Source organism: Ursus americanus, chromosome 6, assembly GCF_024610735.1.
Source record: "Ursus americanus isolate L20-20 chromosome 6, mUrsAme1.1.p, whole genome shotgun sequence".
In the NCBI taxonomy this organism is placed as follows: domain Eukaryota; kingdom Metazoa; phylum Chordata; class Mammalia; order Carnivora; family Ursidae; genus Ursus; species Ursus americanus.
Window position 1 is genome coordinate 8,150,361 of NC_142132.1, and position 15,378 is coordinate 8,165,738.

Consider the following 15,378-nt stretch of genomic DNA (forward strand, 5'->3'; position numbering starts at 1 on the left):
GGGCAAGCATCCACTGGGGGTCATGAACCAGGCCCAGACCAGGCCTACACGGAGAGTGGTGGGAGGGGAAGGGGGCCCTTCTCTGTCACTCTGGAGACCTCTGCTGGCTCTGGAGTCCAGAATTTTCTGCAGGAGCCGGGGTTGTCGATAGTCACGTCCAAGGCTTCCTGGCCCTTGTAGACAGGGCAGGGCCCTGCCCCAGCCTGTAGCTTCCTGTTCTCATTCTGGCCATTCTCTTTGGTCTGCGGCCTGGGACCCCAGAAGACCTGCGCTAAAGGATGGCCTAGTTAGGCGGCCTGTGTGAGGACAATGAGAGAAAACGAGGTGGCGAATGGAGAGGCTGGCGGTAGAGGACGGCAGCTGGCCAGGCCCGAACCCTGCCCACCGTGTGGGCACAAAAGTGAGACTCCAGGGAAATGGGGAGGCCATGCCTGGATGCCTGGACTCAGCTCAGTGGTATCCTGAGATGTCAGGGCCCAAAGGGACTGGGACAGTGATAGCCTGAGTGAGGGTCGAGGCTCTGTCTGTTCCTGGGGTAGGCAGAATGGCCCCTGAAGACCTCCCTAGCAGAATGCTAGGGACCTGTGAATGGGTTACCCAGCAAAATGGATTGTATAGATGTGACTGAAGTTACGTGAAGACACGGGATTATCCTGGATGATCTGGGTGGGCCCATCTAATCACAGGAGCCCTTCCTCCAACCGGAAGGAGGGAAGATGTGGCAAAAGGGGAGGTGAGAGAGATTTGAAGCCATGGGTGTGTGTGTGGGGCAGGGAGCAGTGTGCCAGTGCTGGCTCTGAGGTGTAAGGCCCACATACAAGGACCAGGAAGAAGCTACTAGAACTCATGGAAAGCATGAGTAGGAATGCAGCCAGTCAGGGGGCATCAAGAGCGGTGGTGCCGACAGCCAGCAAGTACTCGGGACCTGGGTGCTCCCACCTGGCAGAACCGAACTGGGCCAGCCCCCGACGGAGCCTGGAAGGGGGTTCTGCCCCAGAGGCTCCCCTGGGGAATGCAGCCTGCTGATTTCAGCCCAGTGACACGGCTCACACATCTAACCTGCAGAGCTGTGAAGATAATAAATAGGGGTTGTTTTAAACCACGAAAACTGCGGGACTTTGTTACAGCAGCAAGAGGAAACCAGTGCAGGCTTCGTTTCCCCAATCCCAGCCTGAAGGACCAAAACAAAGTTGTCCAAGGACGGAAGGTACTTTCTTAAAAGTGAATGAGCTCCCTGCCTCTCCAACTAGAAAACCCTCTGGCAGGAGCCAGCTCTTTGGATGAACCGAATGTCCTCTGTGACTCTAAGGGTAACTCGGCTTTCTCTCTCTGGTCAGACAGAGTCCCTGTCTCAGGAGCTGGGGCCCTCCAGGGTCACCAGGGCCCCGCCTTCACGGAAACATTACTCCTTGGAGCCCTGGGGACCCGGGGTCTCAGGAATTCCTTATTCACAGTTCCTGAAATAGGATCATGGTAAAGTCGAGCGAAAGGTTGGTATGGTCAGTGGAGAACCGTGTCTGGTGTGCAGCCAGGGACAGAGCAGCGGTCAGGAGAGCTGGAGGCTAGGTTCCGCCCCTAATTGGCTTTAGGGCATTGGGCAAATCCTTTCTCGGGGCGGGTCGCGCTTCTCCAACCTGTGAACCCGCTCGAGCTTCCTCCCGGGTGGAAACTCCTTTGAGACTCTGGGGAAGCAGGCGCCCAGCAGGGCAGCTCACCCGGCCGGCGTCGGGGCAGCGGGACGGGGCAAGGGTTGGAGACGGCCGACGGGATGAAGGGGGCCCCAACACCTGCCTCCCGGGGCCGGCCTCCGCGGGGTCAGCGCGGAGAGGGAGGGCAGACGGAAGGGCGGGGCCGGCCCCCTGCGCCCGCCCCGCGCCTCGGCGCGCCCCTGCCCGCCCCCGGCCCGGCCCAGCCCAGCCCAGCCCGGCCCAGCCCCGCGGGCCGGTCACACGCGCCGCCGGCCGGCCGCCTCCAGCGCCCCGTGCGCCGAGCTGCCGTCCCGGCGCCCCTGCCCCGCGCAGCCGCCCGCGCCCGCCGCCCGCCCGGCGCTCCCGGCGCCCGTGACCCTGCCCGGGGCGCGGGGCGGAGCGGGCATGGCCCGCCGGGGGGCCGCCGCGCTGGCACTGGCCCTCGCGCTGCTGGCGGTGGTCCTGGCCGGGGTGGGCGCCCAGGGCGCAGCCCTCCCGGCCCCGGACTACTACGTGCAGGAGACCTGGAGCCGGGAGCCCTACTACGCGCGCCGGCAGCCCGAGCCCGAGCCCTTTTCGCCGCCGCTGCCCGCGGGGACCCGGGACGGGGAGCGGGAGCCGCGCCCGCCCGAGCCTAGGCCGCCCAAGAAGGCGACCAAGCCCAAGAAAGCTCCCAAGAGGGACAAGTTGGCTCAGGAGACGCCTCCACCAGGTAAGTAACTTCGTGCGCGGGGCGGCCCAAGGGGGCGCCCGAGGCTGCGCGCCTCTCCCAGCGGTGGCCCGCTGCTCTGAGCGTACAGCTGGCTTCCAGGCCCGTGTGCCGGCTACACCAGAGCCCTCGAACCCACCCATCGCCCCCCACCCCCCGCGCCTCCCTGGGGACTGTGTCGCGCATCCCTCTGGCCGCTCTGGAACGTCCCGGACCGACACCGGACGGCATCCCCCACAGGTAGAGGCGCAGCAGTGCAGTAGGGAAGCTGCCCGCGGAGCTGGTGGCCCAGGTCTGAAATGGGCTGGGCAAAGCTCTTTCCGCCGGACACCCCTTAAAGTTCCCACAGGGCGTTTTCTTGGGAGTGAATTTACGATTTGGCCACGTGAAGGGCTGGCTGGCTTTGGCACAATGGCCTTCTGGGGCAAAATCTAGCCAGTGTCCCCTCTCAGCTCCCTCCCTCCCACTTTTTGTGGGTCCCTGGAATCCCCCCCCCCCCCCCGCGGCTTGGGGCAGGATGGCAGAGCCTCTGCTGGGAGGCTCCAGTGCCCGTGGAGAGGGGGCGGGCTGCAGATGGTGGGAAAGCCCAGGGGGGGCTGGCAGCCTGCAATGCCCCGCTTCCATCCCTACTCACACCCCTCTCCCATCCGCGCCTCTGCCAGCCCTGTCTTGGCAAATGACTTCCATTCGGTTTCACTCCTTGTGAAGGGGGGACTTTCATCTTAATTGTTCCAAATGTTCTTTGCTCAAATTGCAGAGGGCTGTGGTCCTAGTATTTCAGGGTTGGGGAGTGAGCCGGGTTGTAGCCAAGCTCCCTGGCCTTGTAATGGCCTTCCTTGAAAGGAGATACAAGCTGGTGGCACCGTTACAGGGCTCCTGGCATGGAAGGAATTGCTTTTGTTTGGTTAAACTCTTCAGAAAGTCAGCAGGAGGCAGCGGGAGAGGGGAGGAGGTGGGGACACAGATCTCTTGAATGTGTGGACCGATCCCAGCAGCCCCTCTGCACATGGGCGGAGGTGGGGGGGGTTGTCCTGCCATGCTCCCGGGTGTGAGCGACTGTGCCAGCGGGCAGGCGGTTCTGTGAGTTGTGCAATCCCGAACAGAACCATCCAGAACTTCCAATATCGACTGGAGAATTATGGGAATTCAGATGTGTAAAACCACAGCGGTTTAATAGCAGGAGTATGAAGAGACAGTCGTGATTGTAGGACATCTGCTGGGACTCCGTTAGGAGCTTCCTGTACAACTGTCTCGTCTAATTCTTTCAGTGGCTCTGAGGGGTGGGTGTTCTTTTTATTTTACAGATGAGGAGATGAGGAACCGTAGGCGCTGACAGTTTAAGTAACTTAGTGTCACTTGCTGGCTTGGGAGAGTTGAAAGCCCTTCTGTGCTTATTTTTAACTCAAGGCCTTTTTTGTTTGGTGGTTTGAATCAGATCTGCATGTGTTTTTGGTTTTTAGGATGTGCTGTGTGATTAGCGCAGTGCCGGGCCCGCTGGGTGAGAGACGCGTCTGTGAGGTTCTGGTACTTGCTGGGGGGAGTGCAGGGGGAGTGTGGAAGAAGCCCCGGACTGAGTCTGAAGACCCCAGGTCTGGGGCTCAGCACTCAGCTTCCTGGCACTGGGTGTCTTCATCTGCAAAGGACGCCTGCACCTGCTACCTCTCTTTACTTGGACAGTTGCTGTAAAAGTTTTTCCACGAAAGCTTTGAGTGTGTCAGCTGAGGATTGGGCTAGTCCATCGGTGAGCCGTTATTCATTCCGCAGGTGGTTTCCCAAGAACCTGTCCGACGCCAGGTGCTGGGTGAGGTCCTGGGAGTAGAGAGCCCAGGTCACCCCCTGCCCCTGTAAGTCACATAGAAGTTGGGGGGGGGGCGTTGAAAAAGTGACCACAGTTGTGCTGAGGGCTGGATCGCTAATCCCCAAACTAGAAAAAGGTCCTTGGAAATTCTAGACTCATCTTCGAGGCCTCCTGGGAGAGCTGCCTCCCCAGGCCTGTCACTCTTTCTAAGGACCTGCGTGGGCTTTTAAGAGCCCACCAACTGGGACAGGCAAAGTGGGACATTCATCCCAACTTAAAACTCCTGTCCTCTTTCTCCCCCTGTTTTTGGGTGTTTGGCCAGTGGAACCCTCCTCCCTGGACTCTTACATGCAGGAGACTGGTTTAAGAATGACTCGATCAGAGGAGTCAGTGGTAGTTGTGTTCAGTGAACCTGTGCTGAGAAAATTCATCCCTGCATTGGACTGTCTCACACGCAGGTGGTCATCAGGTCATGGGGAGACATCAGTGGAGGCAGGAACCTTGTACAGCAGCCTGGGGTGTGGAGTGTGGGCTTCCGGACCTGGCTCCACAGGGTCGATGATACACGCTATGTGGCAGGCTCTGCTGGGCTAACCCGGGAGTGAGGGGTTGGATTTAAAGATGGATAAGAAGGCAAACGTGTATGACTAATTTAAAAGTCAATTATGTGCTTTGTCTTTATAGACAATAACCTCATTTTCGGATAGCACTTGTCTTGCGTCAAGATCTGGCTCAAGAGAAGATGGAAGGCAAATGTTCTGTGTGGCGGACTCTGGAAGGAGTCTTGTCTTAATCCCAGAGGAAGGTTTGCTTAAGGAGCCTAGGATACTGGGGACTTGATCTTGGTGTAAGTTTGGCCCTGGCCCGTGGCTCTTCCTTCATGCCACCACAAAAATGTGCAGTGGATGTCCCATGCTGTCATTCTCCTGGAGGTGGCTTGGGCAGCTGAATCCTTCGGTTGATTGAGACCATTGCATTTTTCCAGGAGGGGCTGACAGATTCCCGGAGAAGTAGAGCTCTGAGATGCTCAACAGAGTGGGATCTTCAAAGAATTTTTAGATTCTTTTGTTTTGAAACAATTATAGACTCACAAGCAATTGCAAACATAGTACATTGAGGTCCTGTGTACTCCAATGGTAACGCTTTCTAGAACTGTAGTACGGGATTTCTCTCCCTTGGCAGTATGGACATTTTGTGCCAACTGTGTATGCCGTGGGGGGGGGGGGTTGGGGGGGCGGTCCTGTGCATTGTGCGATGTGTAGCGGCCTCCCTGGTCTTAACCCCCTGGCCTCCAGTAGCACCCTCCTCTTAGCTGTGACCACCAAAAATGTCTCTAGATATTGTCAGATGCCCCCAGTGGGTTGAGGATCGCTGTTCTGTACACTCTCAAAACAGGAAGTTGACATTGGTACGATACTATTAACTAGATTACATACTAAATATTTCCGCAGCTTTTATGTGCACTTGTGTGTGTGTGTGTGTGTGTGTGTAAGTTCTCGCAGTTTTATCACATGTACAGATTCCTGGAACAACTCTTAGCATCAGGATACAGACCTGATCTCTTATTTATTATTAATTAATTAATTAATTTTAATTCTATAGAGAGAACACTAGAGAGAGAACAAGCACGAGTCAGGGGCAGAGGGAGAGGGAGAAGCAGGCTCCCTGCAGAGCAGGGAGCCCGACATGGGTCTTGATCCCAGGCCCCCAGGATCATGGCCTGAACTGCAGGCAGACACTTAACCGACTGAGCCACCCAGGTGCCCCTGAGGACCTCTTTTTTTGAGGTTGAGTGGGCCTCACCGTCGGACAGTTTCTGAGGTCCTCATTGTGAACATCGATTAATCCCGGAATTTCAGAACTTGGAGGAAACCATGTAGTAATTGTGCGCAGATCCTTGTTCACTGTAGGATTCCAACCCCGGGCTGCCCGGTCTCTGCTCACACACGTCCCTCGATGGGCTCTTCCTACCGTGTTCATTGCATGAGCAGTATTGATTGCTAGAGTGTTCTTTCTTGTAGAGACCTGACTACCTGCTTCTTTCTAATTCCATTTATTCAGCGGTTGCTAGGCAAATTCAATAGTTTCTAGGTCTTTGCGGTTGGAATGCTTTGGGACCCAGAGACTGAGTCCCAGGTCGCTGCTTCCATTATCCCAGCATGAGGAATAAAATAGGGACACATTTTTGGCATGTGGGTGGGTTTGCAGTGTACTTACCTTGTATGTCAACTCAAAGTGACAAGCTTGGTTTGTGGCCATACTTTGGTAGAGAATCAAATGGAACAGAGCTGTAACCCATAGGTAGTGTAAGTCGTTTACCTTTTCCCTCCCAAGTGGTAGTATGAAACAGACCCGTTAATCAGACTCCAAAAGGGTGATCTGAAGATTTTTTTTTTCTTCCCCGCAATTGGGCCTTGGGTTGCTTTTGGGTTCCTGCTTGTTTGTTTGTTGCTTTCTTCCAGTAGTGGCAAGAATGTGTCACTGTTTTGAGTATGGGCACGCCCGCATCACACCGTGGGCCTGCTCCATAGTCCTGAGCCCGTGGAATTTGCAGAGTGGGCGGCGAGCCACGTTAGTTTGTATGTCTGTGCCGGGAATCAGCGAGTTTGCGTTTTATCCTGTGTTGTGCCCCAGCCACGGGGGGGAAATAGCCAAAGACTTGTTATTTGAGCCTATGTGGTTGTAAACAAAAGCCCTTTCTGTTGTGTGCTGCAGGCCAGTTGCTGGAAAGGGCCTCACTTTTGAGCTTTGTCTAGTCGCTCTTCAGTGTCTTGTTGTGTTTGGCCTTTGGAAGGAAACGTCTTCTCTTGGGCCAAGCTGGAGCGTGAGGATCGGGAGAGTGTTTTTGTCAATATTTTCACTATTTCACTATGTATTTTAAAAGCAATCACAGTGTTATCAGCACAGGTGAACAAAAAGCAGGAACTCTTTACATCAGGATATTAAACGCTCGCTTGAAGAGTTAAATCCAAAGTGTTTTCCAGATAACTCCCTATAGAAACCTGAGGGAAAGGACGTTTAAAAAAAAAAGGTTGCTTGAGGGGCACCTGGGTGGCTCAGTCGGTTAAGTGTCTGCCTTCAGCTCAGGTCATGATCCTGGGTCCTGGGATGGAGCGCCCCCCCCCCCCCAAAAATCAGGCTCCCTGCTCAGCGGGGAGTCTGCTTCTCCCTCTGCCCCTCAGCCCACTCCTGCTCGCTCGCTCTTTCAAATAAATAAATAAAATCTTTTAAAAAAAAAAAAAGGTCGCTTGATGTGTATCGGCAAGCAGCTTTCTAAGACACCACCTCTCTTTCCAAGATGCTTTCCAAAGTCAGCTATTCATGCTGGCAAGTCCCTGGCCTGTGCCCCTCATTCCAGAAGCCAGCGTCTGTGCGTGGATCATGGAGGGGAGACACTGCCATGTTAGGGGAAGCCGGACTAGGTGCTGTGGTGCCTAAAACCAGCCATCATGTTCTTCAGGGGCCTCAGGCGTCCATGGCTGCCAGATCTCACGGCAGATGGTGCTGTCAGTGCCGGGACAAGGGCAGCCGGGGACCCGGAGGCGGGAGTGTGGAGGGGAGGCTCTCCTTCAGATATCCCCAATGGGGCCGGGGAGGCTTGGCATCTCCAGCCATGGCTCTGGCCTCTGTGGCCTTTTGAGGTCCCTGCCACCATCACTGCCACTCTGGGCTCACGAAACACATGGAATTAGGGTATCTTTGGACGGCCAGGGGGAAGGGCTGGTGTCCATAACCGGCTGGCATCCAGTTGGCTACTCCTCCAGGCATCATAGACGGTCGGAGGGGCGCAAAACACCTCCAGAGTGTTAACTGAAGACTCCAGTGTCCCGGATTTTTATGGCGTGCTCGGTCATGCAAACCACATGTGCTTGTTTGGCAGTCTGTTCAGGATTCAGACAGAGCTGGGACCAGAATCTGGCTCTGCCATTCACGGGCACGCGTGACTTCTCCAAGCCTTGGCTTCCTCACCGTGACACGGGAAGGGTGATAAAGCCTTGCTTCCAGACGTGCGATGGGTCCACCTCCAGCCTCCCGCGTTCAGAGACATGGTTGGGGGCACCTTCTACCCTCTTCCCCAGGGTCCCCAGCTGGGCGGAGTCCTGGGGGGTCCTGCTCTGCACACAGCCTGGGTTGCTGGAGTTCCCTTCTCTGGGTCTTTCTCCTTCCACTTCTTTACTGGAACTTCATGAAGTCCCTTCCCAGATCCATGCCTGCACCTAAGTCAGGCTGCATCTTGGGCTCTTTCCAGATGGAAGCCACACTGAGTCAGGCAAGTGCTGGCGGTGGCTTACCCAGCCCCCTGTGCGTCCGCACCTGCTCCTCTTACTGGCTCTAGAAAAGCAAGGGGCTTCTTACTTGGTTGTAAGTCAGGAAGGTGTCTGCTGCTGCGTAGAGGTTGGGAGGGCAGGCCCTCCCTGGGGCCCTGAGGGAGACCCGAGTCGGCACAGAAGGCTAGCCCAGAGCAGCAGAGGACGGCCAGCTGGTTTCCCAGGGAGGACACAGCTGAGCGGGCAGGGGAAAGCTGTAGATTGTTTGGTTGACTGGTTGATTTTGGTCTGGCCCTGGTAAAAAGTACTTAGAACACTGCACTCGTGCCCCCATCTCCAGCGCAGGCCTTCAAGGTCACCGATGAACGGAGGCAAGCATCTCATCCAATCACTCAGCCTGCCTTTCAGGATCTACCCGCCTGCCCCGATTCCTGTTTCCACCAGTAGCTTGCCTTTCTCCAAACTGGATAAAACACAGGCTGTTCCCTCCTGTGTCATGACCCTCGGCCTGCTCACAGCCGCGTGGAGCACGCATTTCTAACCACTGCTGCTGAGGCCTTCCCGTTCATCTGCAAAGTCCTGCCGGCCCTCGCTCGAGAGAGTTCTCTGCAGGCATGCACGTGTCAAGGTGCTTTAGAAAGCCGTGATTGCTGTCTGGCCTGTGAGTCTGCACTTCTGGGAAGCTCCTGAGAACCCGCTGTGTGTTCGGGGGAGGCCCTTCTTCTCCTGCAGTTTCCTTTAGCAAGAGACAGGAGAGGAGCCTAGGGCCCTGGGCCGAATCCCTCACGAGAGAGAGTGCAGATGCTGTTGGACTGGAATTTCCTGGGGAAAATGCAAATATGCAGCAAAGAATTTTTTCAGTTTCAGGGGGGGGGGGGTTGCTACTGTAAGCTCCTTGTATAGAGAGGGGAAAAAATAGTTTCCTATCAACCCAGAAGCATGGTGTTTATCACCATAGACCAGAACATGTGGCCCGCGTCCGCACTTCGCTCGCTACTTTTAAGGAATTCAGTTTTGTCACGCAGCCCAGATGGAGTTGTTGATTTCCTTCTGTGCACGCTTCTTCCGCTGTACGTTCCCCTTTCATCTCTGCAGACCGTGTGCGGCCTTTCTTGCGGTGAGAGAGGACGGGCCCGGGCAGGGCCTCGCCTTGGAGTCTGATACCCGCTCTGCTGCCTGCTGGTGCTGTCGCAGACCTTGGTGGGTCTCTTCCCGCTCTGTGCCCCAGTGCCCCCATCTGTAAAGTCACGTTCGTTGCAAGCTTCCTGCCCGCTGGGTACTTGCCGAGGTCCAGTGTCACAATCCCCGTGAAGATGCCGCCTTGCAGATGGTGAATCAGGCTCCACGTGTGAGCCGTGAGTCTTCAGCCCCTGGGATGGCGCTTTGTGACGCGCGGGGGCTTGAGGACAGATCCGTGGCGGAAGGAGAGACGCTGTCTTCTGTTTGGTGGTTGCTGCAGGCCCGACACGGCCCTAAGGGCTCGATATACAGTTTATTTCCTCCCCATAACTTCGTGGAAGCAGGTACTTGTCTGGTTGATGAGGGAACGGCTCCTCGAGAGGTGGAGTGGGTCCCCCGAGGACACGCCGTGGTCCGTGCGGTGGCAGAGCCCGGCCGCCTCGGGCTGGGGCTGGGGCTGGGGCTGGGACCGGACCCATCAGGCCGCGATGAGGTGGAAGTGTGCCCCCTGGAGAAGGTGGCAGGGCCTCTGCCTGTGGTCTCTGCTCCTCGCCACCCCCTTGGGGATTCTGTTCCCCACTCAGGGATTCTGTTCCCTACATGTCGGGGGCCTGGGAAGTCAGACTCTCAGGGCTTTGACATCTGCCCCACATCTGGGCCTTTACTGGCTGCGCAGAGCTGCGTGGGGACATATGTGTCACAGGCGTGGATCTGGCACATGGCGGGAGAGGCCGAGGGTGTCACTGCGCCGTGCTCTTTGACTCTTGCTCCTGTGTTGTGATGGAGGCTCCAGGGACGTTGCCCTGGGAGACAGAAGGCTTGCAACCAATGGCTGACTTTTGGGGAGGGCTGGGATAGAACATTCTTTTCCAGAACTTTGGCTTTTTCCTCACATATTTTGTAAAACTTTATTCCCCCTTAACATCTTATCTTTCTGCCAAATCAGACTCCACACTCTTAAAGGTGACGTCGCCAGTTTTTCTGAACAATCAAGATCTTTACAGACCCTTAGTCGGGCCCCTTCAGAAGAGGCCATCTTTGGAGGTCACCGGCCATGACATTCTGATGCACAGAAGTGGGACACATGCTGAGGTGACATCAGGCTGATGTCAGGTGCTCCTGGGTCCTCCGGGTCAGCTGTCTTCCTCTGGCCTTTCTGAACATTTCGGTGTTTCGACTTTCTGGACGTGAGGGGGACATTTACATGAAAAATGAATGCTACTCCCAGCAGGCATCACCCCAGAAGATGATAGAGAGAGCATTACTCTTGGCTGGACCCCATGTGGCCTTTGAATTTTTTGAAGATTTAAGGTTTTCTCGATGAGTCTCTTTTTGGTGTGGGGGGAGGGGGAAGACTGTAGAACAGTCTGAAATGATTCATTCATTGGCACACAGTCCACTAGATGTTTTTGGTATTTCGACTTGCTTTTTAAAGTCCAAGCTAAGTATCCTTCTCCTGCCCCTCCTCTTATTTTTGTCTGTTTGTCGTTCGGTGACTCATGAGTATGTTCGTTCACTCATTCATCACAGCTTGTTATACACCAGACTCCAGAGACAGAGCAGTAAGCAAAACCAGACACCGTCCCTGCCCTCACGAACAGACCAGCACATGTTCCGTGCATGCGATGATGCGGGACAGCACAGGCGTGTGCACCTGCGGTGGGGGCTGCTGGTATCCCGCCCGGGCCCTTTTCCCGCAGGTACACCCATTTCCCAGCCGCTGGGGTCTTGACTGTGATGGCTCATTGCTGATCCCTTCTCTGGAGCATTGCCCCTGGAAGCCTGGTTCGCACTCCCCAGTTGGTCCATCTGTAGCCAGAGGCTAACCAGCAGTAGAAAAGGTGGCTTCTTGTCTCAAGGTGGGGACAATACTGTGTGTAGTTCCCACTGCAGAGCTCCCTATGGGATCAGGCCGAGTCAGCCTCGAGCTGAGAGGGAGGACAGCCTTGCTTTGCTCCTTCCTCTGCCCCATCCTGCTTCTCCCTCCCCTTTCCCTCTAGAGCCCTCCCCCAACTGAACCCCTACATCAAGCTCTGCTTAGAGGCAAGTCGACCTAAGACAGGCGCTATCAGAGCCCATTAAAGGAGGCATTGATTTAGGTGGGGAGTTCAGGAAAGCCAGAAGAGGAGCTATCAGAGCTGCGATTTGCAAGATTAGCAGGAGTTAATTAGAGATGAATGGAAGGGTGCTCCAGGAAGAGGAACAGCACATGAGATGAAGGCTGCGAAGAGGCTGGTGTTTCAGGAGTAGAGAGAGGGAGCTCAGTGTGAGAGGAAGCTGAAGGGGCCAGGGGCATGAGCAGGTAGCTTTCCTAGGCCCTGGTAAGGATCTTTCCAATTGGTGGGAGCATCATTACCCCCCACTCTCACCCCCAGGTACCCAGCCAGGGCCCTTGGAGAGAACTGGAAGGAGGAGCCCAGCATGGTGGGAAATGCTAGCTCTGGGGTCAGAAGTCCGGAGTTCCAGCTCCGTTTTATCAATTAGGTGTGGTGTTACTCTCTGGGCCCCAGAGCGGGTCAAAGTACTACCATAGCGTATTTTTGCAGTCTTAGAATAGTGAAGACATGCAAGTATACATTGTCTTTATTAGGAGTATTTCTTTTTTTTTTAATTTAATTTGATTTTATTTGATTTCAGTTAATTAACATACAGTGTATTATTAGTTTAGAGGTAGAGTTTAGTGATTCATCAGTTGCATATAACACCCAGTGCTCATTACATCACCTGCCCTCCTTAATGCCCATCACCCAGTTACCCCATTCCTCCACTCCCCTCCCCTCCCCTCCCCTCGCCTCCCCTCCCCTCCCCTCCCCTCCCCGCAACCCTCAGTTTGTTTCCTATGGTTAAGAATCTCTTTGGTTTGTCTCCCTCCCTGAAGGAGTGTTTATTTTCCTGGGTGTTCATAATAAGATGCCTTATCTCCTGTAATCTCCAGCAAGCACCTCAGAGTTCGGGTGCCATCGCTGGGGACAGGGGTCGCAGGGGCGGGGGGCAGACACTGCTTTGCAGAAGATGGTTGAGCTCTCACCATCCTGGGAGGACTCTGACATATGTGGAAGTAAAGCATTTCTCTCTCTCCTTCTTTTTAGGTAAAAATAGCAACAGAAAAGGCGTGAGAACCAAGAGCTCTGAGAAGGCTGCCAGTGATGATCACAGCGTTCCCGTGGCCCGTGTCGATGTCAGAGAGGGTAAGTGAGGCTCTGCAGAGACCTCCTGCTGGTTCCATCACCGGCCCACGGAGGGCGGAGGCCCCTGGAGCAGCTGCCAGCTGCAGATCCTCCTGGGGCTGCCTGGGGAGGCCTGCGGCCTGTCTGGCCTCTCCTTTGCCACTATTGTTTGGGGGCACAAACATTCTGAGCCACCCTCTCCCCCGCAGTGCACAATAATCCACAGCCACCTTTTCCCCACTGGCTCAACTGAAGTCATTTCTGAATCTCCTGGAACCCTGGGTTGTTTCCCAGCCCTTTCCCCTCAATCCCAAAACAATCTCATTTCCTTTGTTGTGAGGCCTCACAACTGCCCATGTACATTGCATGTACATTTCTTGTCTCCTAATCAGCCCCCCGAGCCTCTGGAGTCAGAGAGCAAGTCTTCTATTTACAGGCCACATGATGCTAGTCTTGGGGTCTTACTCCCTTGTAAAAATACTAGTCTTTTAATTATTTACCTTAGGATGGTCGAAGCATTACTTCTAGACTCCCGGGCCAATTCTGGCCCATTTCCAATAGCTCTTACTGTGCTTGACTACTAGCATTACGATTATTGTATGTATTATTCTAAGCTCTGGTATCCAGGATCGCACTTCTGCTAATGCTAATAGTAAGCGTTTCTTAAATGCTTCAGACTGTAGCTTAAGGCCGGGCACTGGGCCTCCCGTTTGGTATCTCCCCATGCCTCTCTGCATGCGGTGGACATTATCAGTGTCATCATCACCAGTATCCGTAGTTTATGGATAAGGAGGACGAGACTTGGTAGTATGTGCCATTTGCCTGGGGTTATGTAGCCTCTAACTGGCAGAACAGGGATCTGAACCCAAGATGTTCTAGATCCCCCTAGGCTTTCTGCTCAGCAGTACAGAGGCTTAAATAAACACAGCATTTCACAGATACGCATTTACGGAGGCTGGGGCTGTGGTCAGCTGCTGTGTGAGCCCGTACACCGTGTCACGGCGTCACTTGTCATAAAGGGAATGGTGTGTTCCCTTAGGCAGTGGTTGGGGGCTGTGCTTCCAACCAGACGCTCGCCGTCAGAGTCATCCTAGGGTATGACTAACAGTGCATCCTAAAATCAAAACAAATTCAGCAACAGGGACCTTCTGCAGTCACTTAACAAATGAGCGTTCTATTCCATCTTAAAGCAGGCGGGCCTGTAGGGTACCCACGGCCCCCGGGAGGACCCAGCGCTGCCAGGGGGTTGTGTTGAGGACATGTGTGATGCGGGGCTGTGCCGCTGCTTGTTCACCCTGGTGAGCCCTGGTGACCTTTGGGGTCTCAAGGAGATGGGTGGTAATACGACTCCCAGCTCGGGTGGGCCTTGGGCATGACTTCTGTTCCCTTGTCCCAGCAGGCTGATCCCACCAGCTGTTCCTTCAGGATCTCAGATGCCCCAGGGCAAGGCAGCTCCCAGTGCTGGCCTCCCCTCTCTGGGCTCTTGCTCCCTCCTGCTTGGGCCTCAGGCTCCCTTACTTGTTAATTTTTAAGTACTTTAAACATTTAAAAAATATCTTGTCTAGGTCTTGTTTTTTTTTAGCCTCAGCACAAGGGTTGGTTTGAATTATTTTAGTTATTCATTACCAGAATTGGAAGTTATTAAAATCTGGGGAGGCATTTTCAAAGAGAGTTTTCAAGGCCCATTTCTCTACACACACACACACACACATTTACATGCTAGCCCAGGCACAATTGCTCCCCTGGCCTTAGCCTCAGAGCTCTGTCTGAATGGGCTGGGGTCTCTGGTCTCCAGGGCAGCCACTGTGGCTCTGATTCACTGGGTGCACGACAAGTGATTCTGGTCTACGAAACTTGTTTATACTGCTCTTCCGTTAAAACAAAATTGAGGAACTGGGCATGAGCCGGGAGGGCAGAGACGCTGTGGGGGCTGTGATATGCACTATGGAAGGGAGAGAGAGGACTGTGGCCAGGGAGGTGGCGTGCGTGGAAGCAGGTAGCCACGGCAGTTAGGAACACTGGCCTGGGGTCAGGCGGGGGCGCCTGGGGGGTGGTGCTGGGTGGGACGCGGCCTCAGATATATAGCCGGGCACTCTCAGGGCCCTGTGCTCAGCCTCCTCTCTCTCTCTGCGCGGGTCTCCCTGGGGGCCTTGCTGGAGAGGTGGCAGAATGAAGGGGTCGGGTGGCGGGTTCAGCCACCTACGTCATGCGCAAGGTAGCAGGTGGAACGGACGTCACCTGTGTCGTGTGCAAGGTGGCAGATGGAGGAGATGTGACCCGCTTCGTTTTCAAGGTAGTGGGTGGTGCAGATATTAAACACCCCCCCCCCCCCGTCATGTGAGCGGATGGCATCGCGAGTTTGCGTCAGATGCGGACTCTCCCCGTAGGAACTTTCGCTTCGAGGGAGAGAACACGCACATGGGCTGGGGAGCAGCGTCGGCTCGGGCAAGAATCCAGAATGCATCTTGGATATCGTCCTAAAATAATTGGCCCAGCTGGTTGAATTATTGCTGCAGTTCTTCACCTCCCCTTGGGCCCAGCCCTTTGCCGTGTGACTTTTCAGGTCCCT

The 15,378-nt window shown here is 55.0% G+C and overlaps 1 protein-coding gene across 1 annotated transcript in view; it reads left to right on the forward strand.

Moving 5' to 3' along the window:
* Nucleotides 1-2,057: 2,057 nt before the first annotated feature.
* CPXM2 (carboxypeptidase X, M14 family member 2) overlaps nt 2,058-15,378 on the forward strand; it is a 130,488-nt gene continuing 117,167 nt past the window's right edge. Inside the window, exons 1-2 of the mRNA XM_045809333.2 lie at nt 2,058-2,400; nt 12,732-12,830. Coding sequence (XP_045665289.1) covers nt 2,094-2,400; nt 12,732-12,830 — 406 coding nt within the window. The 5' untranslated portion in view covers nt 2,058-2,093. The remainder of the gene's footprint in view (nt 2,401-12,731; nt 12,831-15,378) is intronic.